This window comes from Felis catus, chromosome C2, assembly GCF_018350175.1.
Source record: "Felis catus isolate Fca126 chromosome C2, F.catus_Fca126_mat1.0, whole genome shotgun sequence".
Taxonomy (NCBI): Eukaryota; Metazoa; Chordata; class Mammalia; order Carnivora; family Felidae; genus Felis; species Felis catus.
The window spans coordinates 91,347,869-91,364,224 of record NC_058376.1 but is presented as its reverse complement, the minus strand read 5'-3'; the positions used below and the strand labels follow the sequence as shown (position 1 = coordinate 91,364,224).

Sequence of the window (16,356 nt, the reverse complement as noted above, 5' to 3'; positions counted from 1 at the left end):
TATGGTTTTGATTTGCATTTCCCTGATGATGAGTGATGGTGAGCATCTTTTCATGTGACTGTTGGCCATCTGTATATCTTCTCTGGAGAAATGTCTATTCATGTCTTCTCCCCATCTTTTAAATTGAATTATTTATTTTTGGGGGATGTTGAGTTGTATAAGTTCTTTATATATTTGGATACTAATGCTTTATCAGATATGTCATTTGCAAATAACTTCTCCCATTCAGTATGTTGCCTTTAGTTTTATTGATTTTTCCTTTGCTGTGCAGATGATTTTATTTTGATGTAGTTCCGTAGGTAAATCCCACTTGATTGTGGTAAATGATTTTTTCAGTGTATTGTTGAATTTGGTTTGCTTGTATTTTGTTGAGGATATTTGCATCTATATTCATCACATATATTGGCCTGTAGTTTTCCTTTTTTGTTAGTGTCTTTATCTGGTTTTTGTATCAGAGTAATGCTGGCTACATAGAATTAATTAGAAAGTTTCCTTTCTCTTCTATTTTTTTGGAATAGTTTGGGAATAGATCTATAAACCCTCTTTAAATGTATGGTAGAATTCACCTGTGAAGCCTTCTGGCCCTGGAGTTCTGTGGGCTGAGAGTTTTTTTGATTACTGATTCAACATCATTGTTGGTAATCAGTCTCTTCAGATTTTCTATCTTCCTGATTTACTTTTGGGAGATTCCATGTTTCTAGGAATTTATCTATTTCTTCTAGGTTGTCCAATTTTTTGGCGTATAATTTTTTATAATATTCTCTTACAATCTTTTTGTCTCTGTGGTGTCGGTTATTTCTCCACTTTCATTTCTTAGTTTATTTATTTGAATATTCTCTTTCTCTCTTATTGTTTGTTTGTTTATTTATGATGAGTCTGGCTAAAAGTTTATCAACTTTTTTGATCTTTTTAAAGAACCAGCTCCCAGTTTTATTGATCTTTTCCATTGTGTTTTTGTTTGTTTTGTTTTGTTTGTTTTGTTTTGTTTGTTTTATTTTTGTTTTGTGTGCTTATTTGTTTGTTTGGTTTGGTTTGGTTTTAGTTTCAATTTTGATTATTTCTGCTCTAATCTTTATTATTTCCTTCCTTCTACTGGTTTTAGGTTTTATTTGTTGTACTTTTTCTAGTTTGTTTATATGTAAGTTTATGCCGTTTATTTGGGATTTTTGTTGCTTTGTGAGGTAGGCCTGTATTGCTGTAAACTTTCCTCATAACACATTTTGCTGCATCTCAAAGATTTTGGACAATGGTGCTTTCGTTTGTGTACTTTCCAAATTTTTTCTTGATGTCTAGTTTCATAGTGCCTATGGTCAGAAAAGATGCATGGTATGATTCAGATCTATTTGAATTTGTTGAGACTAGATTTGTGTCCTTATATGTGATCTATCCTGGAGAATATTCCATGTGCACTTGAAAAGAATGTATATTCTGTTTTAGGATAGAGTTTTCTGAATATATCTGTTAATATCCATCTGGTCCAGTGTGCCATTCAAAATCACTGTTCCCTTGTCTGTCTGGATGATCCAGCCATTGTTGTAAGTTGGGTGTTAATGTCCCCTACTATTATTTTATTACTCCTGAGTATTTCCTTTATGTTTATTATTGATTGCTTTATGTATTTGGGTGCTCCCATCTTGGGTGCATAAATATTTACAATTGTTATATCTTTTTGTTGGATTGCACCTTTTATGATTATATGGTATCCTTTATTGTCCTTTGTTACAGGCTTTGTTTTAAAGTCTATTTTGTCCAATATAAGTATTGCTACTTTGGCTTTCTTTTTACTCCATTTGTATAATAAATGTTTCTCCATCGTGTCACTTTTAGTTTGCATGTGCATTAATTCTGAAATTATTTTTTTGTAGACAGCATATAGATGGGCCTTTTTTTTTTTTTAATTCTTTCTGTCACCCCTTGTGTTTTGTTTAGAGCTTTTAGCCATTTACATTCAAAGAAATTATTGATACATGTGTATTTATTCCTATTTTTTATTTGTTTTATGCTCTTTTTGTTTTGTAGTCTCTCTTTGTTCCTTTCTTCTCTTGTTCTCTTATGATTAACTGGCTTTCTTTAGTGAAGTATTTGGATTCTTACTCTTCATTTTTTGCATATCTATTACTATTTTTTTATTTGTGGTTATCATTTAGTTTATATATAATATATTCTGCATATAGCAATGTATATTAAGTTGATGATTGCTTAATTTTGAACCCATTCTTTTCTCTTTCCCACATTTCAAATATTTGGTATTGTATTTTACTTTCTTTTATTTTGTGCTTCTCTTGATTGATTTTTACAGATATACTTAATTTTCTTGCTTTTGTCTTCCTATTTTTCTCACTCTTTTTTCCCCTGCTCACATAGTACCCCTTAACATTTCTTGTAGGGCTGGTTTAGTGGTCATGAATTCTTTTACCTTTTTTTGTCTGTGAAACTCTTAATCTCTCCTATTCTGAATGATAGCCTTGCTAGATGGAGTATTCTTGACTGTAGTTTTTTTCCTTTTCAGCACTTTGAATATATCATGCCTCTCCCTTCTGGCCTGCAAAGTTTCTGTTGAAGAATCAGCTGATAGCCTTATGGGGTTTCCTTTGCATGTAACTATCTTATTTTCTCTTACAACCATTAAAATTCTTTCTTCATCACTATTCACTGCCATTTTAATTACTATGTGTCTTGATGTGGACCTCCTTGGGTTTAATTTGTTGAAGAATCTTTGTGCCCCCTGATTTTGGATCTCTGTTTCCCTTCCCAAGTTCAGGATGTTTTTAGCTATTATTTCTTCAAGTGCATTTTCTGCACCACCACCCTGTCTCTCCCTTCTCCTTCTGGTATCCTTATAATGCAAATGTTATTATGCTTGAAGATGTTGCTGAGTTCTCTAAGTGTGTTCTCATTATGCAATATTTGTTTGTCTCTTGTCTGTTCAGCTGGTTTCCTTTCATTATTCTATCATCCAGATCACACTGATACATTCCTCTGCCTCCTGTAGCTTACTATTTATTCCATATTTTGTATTTTTAATTTTATCTATTGAGTTTCCCACCTCTGATATGTTATTTTTTATCTCTTTGTTAAGGTTCTCATTGATGTCCTCCACTCTTTTCTCAAGTCCAGTGAGTATCTTTATGATCATTACTTTAAATTTTCTATCAGGTGCATTACTTATTTCTGTTCTGTTTAGATCTCCTGCTATGATTTTGTCCTCTTCTTTCATTTGGGACATATTCCTCTGTTTCCTAATCTTGTCTACCTCTCTGTGTCTGTGTCTGTGTTTTAGGAAAGTCAGCTACGTATTCTGCTTCTATACCTAGTGGCTTTATGAAGAAGAGATCCTGTTATTCAGTATCCCCTCTTCACTAGAACCTGGCACTTCAGGAGAGTATCCTATATATGTTGCTTGCACCATGCTGTTGTGTCTAAATTGCTTTTCCTTTCAGTCCAGTCTTCTGCAGTGTCTGTCTGCCTGTTCTGCTCTGTGCTTGCTCTCTGTGATGTTAGTGGAACTCAGGCAGGCCAGCTCTGAGGGGGCTTGCCTGAGGGGAACTCAGGGGTGAGACAGCAGTATTAGCAAAATGTACAATGAGAGCTAGTTTTAGGCCAGATCTTCCAAAGGAGAGCACATAGTGGAGCTGGGGTTGTGGTGTATTTGCACTGATCCCAGGGCCCGGACCAGCAGACATGGAGTGAGTCCTTGGGAGAACTTGTTGGCAGGGTATACTGCTAGTAGGTTAGGTAGCAAGTGTCTGTGCAGCACTGCCTACCACAGGTGGCCCTGTGTTTACACTACAGGATAGAGGAGGAAAATGGCATCTGCCATCTCCTTCATTCCCAGAGAAGTCCCCAACATGCTCCAAAATCCATATAAACAGATCTCTCTACTGTTGCCTCAGGCATTGTGCAAAATGCTGCTTCTATGTTACCTCTCTGTGGGCTGCTATCTTTTTAAGGGTGAGGACTCAGCTATCCCTCCTCCTCGAGGCACACCTAGTGCTGAATCAGCTGACCTTTGAAGCTCCAGGTTCCAAGTCTCCCTGGTTATGCAAACTCACAGAATTCAGCCCTTCTGGTTTTCAAAGCCAAACTTTATGGGGATTTGTCTTCCCCAGGTAGGCTTCCTGGTGCAAGAGACAATTTCTCTCCCCTCTCTGTGCTTGCAGCTTTCTCCCTTCTATGGGGAGCTCCCCACCAAGTGGTTTCTGCCTTCACTAACCTGCAATGCAGTTTCTCTACATGGAGTTGTGGAGTTTGTTCTGCCAGTCTTCAGATATTCTCTAGTTTATTTACACGGTTGTGAGTGATATCTAGTTGTAAACATGAGACAGGGTGAGCTTAGGGTACTGGTACTCTGCCAGGTTCCCAACCTCCATCTCATCACATTTCATAAGTGAGCAAAAAAATTATAAACCCAATACTGGCAAGAGTATGCAGGCATATTTTGTTGATAAAGTATAACCAGGACAATTTTTGCCTAGAAATTTAGAAGCCACACTGATGACTTAAAAATCTTCTACTTTCTGTCTCAGTAATTTCACTTCTGGGAGTCTTAATATAATATTCCTAAAGTATTGTGAAACTATGAAAATATGGTCATTATTATGTTATATATTAGAAAAAATAAAGGTAATGGATAATTAGGTTAGAATTCATTCACGTTTTACTTGCTGGAATGCTATTTAACTATTAAATTGGTCAGGAAATAAATGCACACCTATACACACACATACATATACATATATGCATACATACATACATACATACATTCACATATTACACACATATATAAGCACAGAGGTATATTTATATGATTATGTTAATTGTAAACATCAAGATTAAAATAGGTTATGTACTTTATGCTTACATTTATATGAAATATTTATGTGAAAACAAGACTGGGGGAGGTAAATTACAAAGTATTACTTCTTAGGTATTCAATATACAAACGAGGATATTCCTAATTTTTTTTTGTTTTTTCTGAAATTTTATAATCTGGTTATTCTAATTTTTAGGTAAATTAAATGAAGAAAGAAAAGAAAGAATAAAGGACAGGAGAGAAGGTGGGAGGGAGGAAGATTTATGTTTTCCTCCAGTAAACATAACATTGATTGAATTAAGTGAATTTAAGATGCGACATTAATGAATAGTTTGAAGAAGGCAAGGAGGGTTGTCTGTGATCGTTAACTTTGCTCTAAAAAGGAACATTAAAAAATATTCCTTTTATTTTCTGATAAAAAAGGACAGTTCTGCTTCTATGTATTTTTTCCCCTTTGTATTTCTAATAGAGAAATTGAAATTTCTCTAATAGAGAAATAGAGCTCTAGCATTAAAAATATGTGGGCATCAGGGATATCAAAGAATTATGTAGGGGGAAAAAAAGTGACTTGGCTATTATTCCAAATCATCTACTACCTTTAGTTTGTGCCATTTTCTGGAATTTGTAAGTCTAGTTATCTACTCTAGCTTTGCATTTCTAAGCATTTCCTCCTGAGTGAATGTAGCTTTTATTACAGCTCTCCAAATCTATGGTCCTTGAGCCCATATGAATTAGCACTAAAAACGTGTTTATAATTTTGGAGTAAAATAAGATTATATATTCAAAATTTAATATAAGGCCTTTTCACTTACTAGTATCCTTCAGTTTCTTAGCACATCAAAATTACAGGCTTGTTTATACACATGGGCACAACCCAAGACTGTCTGAAAATTTTCCTGTGAGTTTCACATGAAGGAAGTAGTTTTGTGATATCTAGAAGGGAAATATGTCATATACAGTTAGCGTTAAAATTTAAAAAAAATCAGCAAATTTCAAAAAGCCATTTGAAAAGTATACTAATACATTTGAAAAAATTTATATCATTTGTTCAGTAAACACTTAGGGTATTTCTTGTCATATCTATATCTATATCTATATCTATATCATCTGTATCTATCATCTATTTATCTATCTATGTATATACTGTACATATTATTTTATGACTGGAAAAAATAGCTTAAATTTTATTTTTTTCAGCTTTTTCATCTATAAATTAGAAATAATAGTATGTAGCTGTATTTTATTAAGGTGTTATGAGATAATACACATGAAGTGCTTAGAAGAGTGTCCGGCAAATAAAAGGGTTAAAGAAATGTTCACTGTTGTTATCATTACTATTTTTGATTGTCAGGATATGTTGACTTTTTTTAAATCTAATATTACATTTTGGAAGTTTGTTGCATAATGGCAAAAGAACCGTTTAAGCTAGAATAATATATTTCGGTGTAACTAATACCTTACATTTCAATAGGAAGAAAATCATATTATTAAATTTTATTCTCATAGTTAGATATTAAATCAGAAAAATAAAAAAAATCTATAATTATGCAGTTAATAAATGGCATATGTGAGACTTAAGTTCTAATTTTGGCATTTCTTCCCAGATACTCCATTGTGACTTTTTAGTCTGAATTTACTATTTAATTAATCAAATATATAATTTTATAAAAATAAAATCCTAAATAATTCTGAAGGCAGAAGACCCATAAAGACACTTGAATGTTTATACTTGAAATCAGTATATACAACTGTGTTATAAAAGTGAAACTAATTTGATAATTTTGTTTATTTAAATCTGTAATCTCATGCTTGATACAGTGGCCAGGGGATGAAAGTGTCAGCTGTGAAAATGTAAATTACTGAAGTGTATCTTAGGGAGAAGTGATGGTGTTCAGACTTACCAATCATGTGGCAAATAATTAATATGTATCAGGGACTGTAATTTCAGATAATATGGAGAATTTTTCAATCATTCCCAAACTATTTGTGTGCATTATCTGAGATACACTGCTTGACAGAGATTCTCAGAAATACATGAAGCCTATTTCTATGATACCCTAGTAGCAATAGGAAAATGTGGTTAGCCAGCCTGAAACCTCTATCTTACTTATTTTTTTAAAATTTTATTTATTTATTTTAAGAGACAGGCAGAGAGAGGGAGGGTGAGAAAGAATCTCAATTAGGCTGCACGCTGTCGGCACAGAGCCTGAATACGTGAGAATATGACTTGAGCTGAAATCAAGAGTCGGATGCTTACCTGACTGAACCACCTAGGTGCCCCTGTATCTTACTTCTGATGGCAAAAGTGAGACTAACAGACAGAAATTATAGGTTGGCAGGTTTATGCATAATATAAAAAAGTTGTTTCTAATTGCTCATGCCTATGAGTTTACTCATAAGGTAAATCCCTATTGTAGAATGTGTAAACACATGCTTCATGCCCTCTCTGCAGAGATGTTTTAGACTAGCGTCAGGCTAAAACTGTAGAGTTGGGCTAGGCCCTTCAACTCTAAATTCTAGTATTCTAATAGAGTAGATATTAGCCAAAATATAGTCAAGAAATACTCCTTAATTGGTTTGATAGGCACCAACAAAAATGATTGTTTTCTTAAACCTCTTTAAGAATTTAATAGTAATAAGACTCAATAATCAGTAGTGTTCTAAAGTTTTTGAAATAGTTGTTTGCATATTATCTCACTTAATGTACCTTTTGAAATTCATTAATTTTAATTTTTATATCCAAACTTTCTATTTACTTCTTCCAATTAATGTATTTGCAACTTTACCAAAATTTGATCTGAAAATATGCAATGTTCACATTTTGGCATTGATTTTAGAATCTTGCACACATTTTGCACATCTTGCACACATTTTGATTTTTTTTCCCCCTATAATATAGTGGAAGTTGTTTCATTCAATACTTTCATGGCTGGCATTTGTTGATTTATTGAAAAAGTTATTTTTAACTGAGAAATCTTACAAATGATGAATATATACCTAATTTTTATGTATCAATCTATCTATGTTAATTAGTGCACATTCATTTACTATATTTGGGGTCCATTGATTGAATTTCCACATAGCTCATCTTCCTTGCATTAGTCACATTGAGATGATTTGCAGTTTTGTTAATTTCATAGTGGGACATAACTCAAGAAACTTCTGAAGTAGTCTGAATGAAAAATAATGCTTCTGGACCCCCCCCCCCCCTTTCCCTCTTCCCTAACCACTACTGTGTATCAGTTAGGAATGCTTCAATTGCAAATAACCAAATAAATCTTCTATAGCTTACATAAATTCCCTCCTTCTTTCTTCCTTCCCTTTCCAATTTTCCTTTTTTTCCCCTTAATTCATTCCTTCTTTCCATTATCTTATTAAAGAAGTTTGGAGGTAAGTGATGCGTGACATTAGGATAATCACATTCTTTCTGAACTTCTTCTGGCCTCGACCCTATAGTCAGTCACGAATGGGTGCCACACGTCCCAACATTAGGATTATGTTCTAAATGCATCTTTCCTCCTTATGAAGAAAGCAACATTTTCTTACTTGCCACCAATTAATGAATGTTTATGTGTCATTGATCAAAATGGTGCCAGATGACTCTATCAGTTTGCTAGTATTTTAGCTGACCCAACCCTGTGAATTCTTAGAATGGATAGTCTGGGAGTGGGTGTTGGGTTAGCAAAGCAGCAATATCTGTCAATCCTATCTTTTACTAACTTCTCTTTTCTGAACTACTCTAAAGTACTTAATTTTCATAGATTCAACTACTTTTTGCTACTTATCTTTTGTTAGTATTTGTAGAAATTAAGTTGCATAATTATAATATTATATACAACTGGAAAATGAGTGTTTTGAGAATAAATATAAATGGATTTTGGCAAGCATGCAGCTCACTGATAAGATGAGAAGTGTATGGGGGCGCTTGGGTGGCTCAGTCGATTACGCATCCAACTTAGGCTCAGGTCATGTCTTGCGGTTTGTGGGTTTGAGCCCAGCATTGGGTTCTGTACTGACAGCACAGAGCCTGGAGCCTGCTTCAGATTCTGTGTTTCCCTCTCTCTCCGCCCCTCCCCTGTTCATGCTCTAACTCTCTCTGTCTCTCAACAATGAAGAAATGTTAAAAAAAAAAAAAAGAAGAAGTGCATGGGTATATTGAAGAATCGCTACTGGCTGGGAGAATTCAGTGTTTCCTGGAAATCAGTTGAGTGTATTTTAGAGGGAAATTTATAGGTAATCCAGGAATGGGATTAAGTGGTGGCTGGCTAAAATGTACATTCCAAAAGCCCTAATTTAAATCCAGAGCAATGCAAAATAGATAATTCCACTTATCCATGGGCTCTTCAAAGGGCTGGCCCATATCTTGTTCAACTTGTGTCTGCAATAGGCAGCATATATCCAGTACATGAAAGGCCTCACTAAAAGTTGCATTGAGTAATGGTGATGATAATGATGATGAAAATGTTAGAATACTATATTCCATGATATGGTACCATATTAGTAAGAATCTAAAAGAATTTGTTCTTAGCAGTTTCGTGTTTATAAGTTCTTTGAGTGAAACAGTTATCACTCTCATTTGTCAGATGGAAAGTCTACTTTGGTTTGACATCCTAGGATTTGGCATTGTTTTCTAGGCAAGTAAATGCCAAAACCCACCTATTTCCTGTATAATCAAACTTCCCTGCACATTACTAACAGTCCTGGATTGTTTGGCTAATTGCTGAAAAGGACTACAAAGCCCAAAACAGCAAAAAACATAACTCTTTCCTCGAATACATAATAGTAAAAGCAATGGACTGTAAATATTTAAGTGGGAGAAAATGTTGCATGCTTTTTTTGTTAGAGACCAGAAAACTTGTGTCATTTCCTTTTACAAATGAAAGAGCTTCCTATTTCTGTTTGCTAATAGCTGGAACTGCCACTACTTTTATTTTGTTGTTCCCATACTCTTTATAGCTTGAGGCAATAATTCACTCAATTTATGTGAAATAGTTACATCACCAGTTTTGCTGCTCTCTATATATTCATGAGGTTTGATGATGTTGTTCTAATTATTAAGGATTTTTTTCCTACGTTATGTGGGATAAGGTAGTTTGAGTTTTACATTAGCTAAATTCAGGATAGGTCATATATATAACATTAAAGCTTTTGTTCATGTTCCTTGTGGGACTGCTGTATGAATAGTTCAAAGATGTCAAAGTTAGTCATTCTGTAACATTTTTCCTATTTTGTAATGATAGAATTTATAACATGCCCAGTGGTAAAATTTTATATATCTAATAGATGTCAATAATAATTATAAATATTCGAGATTTACTATAATGTCTTACTTCTAGTTCTTCCAGAAAGCCATGCTAAGTTTTTCAAACCATAAAGCTTTATATAGCTGACACCACCCAAACTTTCAATGGTTATCCATATGCTGTATCATTTAACTTCCTACTTAAATGCTGGTTGCTCTGGGCAACAGCACAACTAATCGATTGTAAATTGCTTACCTTGGATCAGAATTTTCTTTAACATTGTCACTTTTCTGGAAATCACCATCCCTAAGAATGTAATAGTTAAGAACTTTGAGAAATTTGAGAATAGATTTTATAATTCATGTATTTTCTACTGTATATTTCTGAAGTTAATCGGTAGCAATATAGTGTGATGGGTAACAGGTATTAAAGAGATGGTATTCATTAATAAACCTTTTCATAAGATAAAAAAAGCATAATGACAAGTAAAGCTTTAAAAATAAAACATGAGGGGCACCTGGGTGGCTCAGTCAGTTAAGCTCCGACTTCAGCTCAAGTCATGATCTCATGGTTTGTGAGTTTGAGCCCCACATTGAGCTGTCTGCTGTCAGCATACAGCCCATGTCAGTTCCTCTGTCCCCACTCTCTCTGTCCCTCCCCCTGCTCACTCTCTCTCTAAAATAAAATAAAAAGTAACAATAAAATATGAAACTCAAACATAGAGCTCTCTAATTCCTCTTAATTTCTTGAATTGTATCAGTTAAAAGAGCAAAACATTTATCTCAGTCTTCTACATTTTGAGTTTTTGTTTCGCCTGATATTGATTTGGAAATTTTCATCAGCTTGAACAGAAAATCTGCATGTGGGGAAAGATAAGAAATTGACTGAAATGTCTGATATAGAGCCAGAATGGGTCTCTATTGTATTATATCCCAAGAATGTTAGAAGAGGCAATTAATAGTTGAGAGGGACCGTATAAGGTGGTTTTTGGAGCTGATGCATCGGAGTTTTCTGAAGTGTTTATTATAATATAAAAAAATCTGTTCCCACCTGTCCCCCAGAGATTTAATTTAGTACAGCTGAAGTATATACCTGGATTTTTACTTTTTATGTGTATAATTTAATCTTAAGCATAATAAAAGCTTGAGAAACACTGACATATTAATTCTCCATTTCCCACACATTTTTTGCCATATTAAATACCTGGGAAGTAGCATTAGATTTGTCCCCACTTTGAAATATCCTCATTTATAGTTTAAAACTATAATATGACCATGAAGAACACTTTCTGAACATGATACAAAACAACTATTCAGCACATTATATATCACTCAATGCGTTTTGCATACAAATGATTATAAAAACTGATTTTTAATTACATGAAGAGATTTTCATTAAGGATGAATAATTATCATTTTATCATATAATAAGAACTATGCAATCAGTGTCTGTGTATATTTTTTCTCTGGCTCTACAGAGCCATGTTAGGCAATGATCTCCAATGATCCCCACCTCTTGGCATTCATGCCTTTTTATAATTCCTTTTCTCAGTGTGGGCAGGACTTACTGACTTGCCTCTAACTAATAACAGGATACAGCATGCGTATTGGGATGTCATTTCTGATATTAAGTTATAAAATGATTGCAGCTGTCATTTTGGGTGCTCTCTCTCCCTCATTCTGAGGGAAGTTAAAAGCCATGTTTTAATATGCCCTGTTGAGAAGCCCACATGACAAGAAATTGAGGGAGGTGTCTAGCCAACAGCTAGTGAGGAGGTGAGGTCTTTAGTCCAGCTTCCCACAAAGAACTGAATCTCATCAACAAGCATGTGAATCGACTTGGGAGCAAGAACCAACCCCAGTCATGCTTCAGATAAGATCACACCCCTGAGCAACACCCTGACTGCAGCCTCATGAAGCTCCAGCTTGAGTCAGAAGCTCCAGCTAAGCCATGCTCTGATTCTTAACCACAGAAGTATGAGATAATATATATTTGATGTTTTAAGTTGCTTAGTTTTAGGATAGTTTGGAAACAGTAGAAAACAATTTAGAAGTCAAAAGTGGCATTAATCACCACATTCCAGATTCTAGTGTCAGGATTTCTTTGCTCTCTATGTGATCTCTGATTTTTTCATAAATACTTTACTTGCATTATCATAGATGAGTTTTATTTGAAAACAACTCAGTCCTTTAAAAATAAATAGGAGCTTTATTAAGAGTAAAATAAAAATTGCACAAATTCTTTGTGTGTAGCAAGTTCAGCCCTCGTCCAATTTCTGTCACTCAATTTGAATCATAATTGCAAATTCATTTATTTTTTTTTAAATTTTTTTTCAACGTTTTATTATTTTTGAGACAGAGAGAGACAGATCATGAACAGGGGAGGGACAGAGACAGAGGGAGACACAGAATCTGAAACAGGCTGCAGGCTCTGAGCGGTCAGTACAGAGCCCGATGCGGGGCTCGAACTCACGGGCCATGAGATCATGACCTGAGCCGAAGTCGGACGCTTAACCGACCAAGCCACCCAGGCGCCCCTCATTTATTTTTTTAATTTGAGAATTCATCATATTCTTTTTGAGAATAACTACCTTTCTGGTGCGATAACCAAAATGACAGCATCTTTCATAGAACTCGAGCACTAGAATATTTTTAAAATATTCTGGAAACCAGCACTTTTGTTTTATAGATGAATGATCTTTGGTCCGTAAGAAAAAAAATAAAAGACGAAGTGGATTACTGAAGATAAAACTACTGCTTGAACTGAGATCTAATGACTCTTTTCTAGTGTTCCTTTGATTCTTTGATCATAGATTTACTGGGTGGTGGAAGCCAATGTTCAGAAGACTTTTGGGAGATGACCAATTTAGGCTGGGACTTGAACTGTGTCATGTGTAGCTTCCAAAATGGGATAGCCCATTTTTTTTTTAATTTTTTTCAACATTTATTTATTTTTGGGACAGAGAGAGACAGAGCATGAACAGGGGAGGGGCAGAGAGAGAGGGAGACACAGAATCGGAAGCAGGCTCCAGGCTCTGAGCCATCAGCCCAGAGCCTGACACGGGGCTTGAACTCACGGAGTGCAAGATCATTACCTGGCTGAAGTCAGACGCTTAACTGACTGCACCACCCAGGCGCCCCGATGGATAGCCCATTTTTACTAATATTTCAAAACTGTTCTCAGATTTCCCATGGCTTTGTAAAGCCTCTATGTACCTCACTGCTCTCTATGTGTCTTACTGCTAAACAACATTTAACCAAGTTTCCAGTGTCTGCCTTTTCTATGATGGCGTCTGCAAAGGTGCCGTGCTACTAGTGTTTAGGAACAAACATTAATAATGTTAATTAATAGCATAAATAGGATTGCATTTTGGATTTATTATGTAGTAAGTGCTTTGGATTTATTTTTGGATAAACACCAGGGAAGGAAGATTGAGACAGAGACACTATTCTGGAATACAAGACTCCCTGCATAAAGAGCCATTTTTTTATCAGTTGATGGACATTTAAAGAAATTGTGGTTTATATACACAATGGAATATTACGTGGCAATGAGAAAAAATGAAATATGGCCTTTTGTAGCAACGTGGATGGAACTGGAGAGTGTGATGCTAAGTGAAATAAGCCATACAGAGAAAGACAGATACCATATGGTTTCACTCTTATGTGGATCCTGAGAAACTTAACAGGAACCCATGGGGGAGGGGAAGGAAAAAAAAAAAAGAGGTTAGAGTGGGAGAGAGCCAAAGCATAAGAGACTGTTAAAAACTGAGAACAAACTGAGGGTTGATGGGGGGTGGGAGGGAGGAGAGGGTGGGTGATGGGTATTGAAGAGGGCACCTTTTGGGATGAGCACTGGGTGTTGTATGGAAACCAATTTGTCAATAAATTTCATATATAAAAAAAAAGAGCCATGTTTTTAGTAGTTGACTAGCTTCAAGACTCTGAGGAAACTCTTTTTACATCATGGTGTTACTATGAATGAAATTTTAGGTATAACATGTAAGAGAGTATTTTTAAAAAGTATTTGTTAATGTTTATTTAATTTTTAGGGAGAGAGTGAGAGGTAGAATCCCAAGCTCTGACCTGGGGCTCAGTCTCATGAACCGTGAGGTCATGACCTGAGCTGAAATCAAGAGTTGGACGCTTAACCAACTGAGCCACTCAGGCGCCCCTAAAAAGTATTCACTGCTTCTCTAGCAATAAGCAATATATCTTATTTATATCAATTACCTCTTTTCAACAGACAGAAGTTGGGTTTATTATGGCCTGAAGTAAATTAATTTCCCCCATCTTTCTGTTTATTTTGCAACCATTGACTACCTCTCTTGCTAGTTTTATGTAAGTGTGTCAACGTTTCTGGAATATCTCTGTTATACTTGTCATTGGAGTTGTTATACAAATAAATGCCAGGGAGTCAGGGATTTGCTTCCACATCACCATGCACTACTGGAGGCATTACTCTCATTTCTTGTTTTAATAAACTTCCTTCAAACTCCTAGGCCTGAATTAAATCAAAGTAGTTTTAGAGCTCAAAGATGGAATAAGTCACTTCAGGAAAGTGGGACAAAGAAAATCAGGGACGCCAGATGGAAAGTTCAGACTGGCCAGTATCTTTAAAATGTCAATGCTGTATAAAAAGGCTTTGTAAGCCATCAATCAGCGATGGCTCTAGAAATAGGCAGGTGGCTATAGAAATTAGTCTTTTTTCACTAAGCCTTAGAAAATTATTTTCAAAGTAGGCTGAATTTGAGAACACTTATGCAGGTATATTTAAGGAACTGAAAAAGAGATGAAAGAAGAATTTCTAGTAAGATTGTAGTAGTTAATAGAAGAGTAACCCCTTGTTTTCCTAAATAGTAGAGTCGAAAGTCTGTATATTTATTTTATTCTTATATTAAAATTTGACTTATTTACTAAAACAGGCAAGATTTAAATCTGGCTTTCTTATGTTTTTTTTGTTTGAAACAAGATTAAAAATCAATACATTTCTCCTTTCATCATGAAACCAATTTATAACCCTATGGCAGTATCCATTCATTTCAAAATAAAAACATAAAGCAAAGCCTTTGGTTTTCAAGAAAAGAGGAGTCTCAAAGAGAAATGGCTATAGGGCCTTAATGGTGTAGGAAAGCTTTGCAGGGGAACCAATAGTAAATGGATTTTCTTAGAATGGAGGCATGTCCTTAGTTCATGCTAAAAAAAAAAACAAAAAAAAAAAAACAAAAGCATTCTTAGCCTTGTAGCTATTCCAATTTAATTGAATTCACACTAGCTAGCACATACATACAACAGTATTTGTTAACATTTATACAGCACTCTATGTATGCACCAGACGCTTATGTTGTCATGATCATATAGTTATTTAATTTTTAAAACCGTGCTTTAACAGCAGGTATTTGTTTTATTCCTATGAAAAAAATGGATGTTAAAGAACCTGTATAAATCTCTCCTTCAACCCTTCATCCCTGCCTCATGGAGATTTTAAATATTGTTGAAGCATGAAAACTATTATATGATGATTCAGAGCACAGATCACTTAGTTGGTTTCAAATACTGGTTCTATTACTTCCTAGCTGTGAAAGCTTAAATTATCTGTCCCTACATTTGAGTTTCCTTGTGTATGAAGTGATAAATGTAAAAGGATAATTCTGAGGTTTAAATGAGATAAAACATATAAAAGTGCTTAGCACATAGTATGAACTCAATAAATGTTAATTGTATTTATTATTTGAATCTCCTTCAAGGGGCGCCTGGGTGGCTCAGTCGGTTAAGCGGCCGACTTCAGCTCAGGTCATGATCTCGCAGTCCGTGAGTTTGAGGCCCGCGTCAGGCTCTGTGCTGATGGCTCAGAGCCTGGAGCCTTTTTCGGATTCTGTGTCTCCCTCTCTCTGACTCTCCCCCATTCATGCTCTGTCTCTCTCTGTCTCAAAAATAAATAAACTTTAAAAAAAAATAAAAAAAAATGAATCTCCTTCAAGATTCACCAGCAAAAAGTGCATAATTTTATTTAAAAATTTTAAAATATTTAATTTGAGAGAGGGCAAGCGAGCATGAGTAGGGGAGGCGCAGAGAGAGAGAGAGGGAGAGAGAGAATCCCAAGCACTATTAGTACAGAGCCCAACGCAGGGCTTGATCCCATCAACCGTGAGATTGTGACCTGAACTGAAATCAAGAGTTGGACGCTTAACCACCTGAGCTACCCAGGTGTCCCCAAATTGCATGATTTTAGAAATCATTTGGTTAATTATTTTAACTGAACAAATTAACCATTAAAAGATTTTAAAAAACAACTTTTCTG

General features: G+C 35.0%; 1 protein-coding gene across 12 annotated transcripts in view; it reads left to right on the top strand.

The window, feature by feature from the left end:
- Positions 1-16,356, top strand: part of NAALADL2 (N-acetylated alpha-linked acidic dipeptidase like 2) — a 1,340,454-nt gene that overhangs the window by 456,936 nt on the left and 867,162 nt on the right. For 2 of the 12 annotated variants that reach the window (XM_023260391.2, XM_023260386.2), the window contains one exon: positions 3,080-3,116. The exons of the other annotated variants lie outside the window; for them this stretch is intronic. Coding sequence is in view for 1 of the 2 variants with exons in the window: in XM_023260386.2 (XP_023116154.1) it covers positions 3,080-3,116 (37 nt within the window). In the remaining variant the exon portion in view is untranslated. The remainder of the gene's footprint in view (positions 1-3,079; positions 3,117-16,356) is intronic. 12 annotated transcript variants of the gene reach the window in all.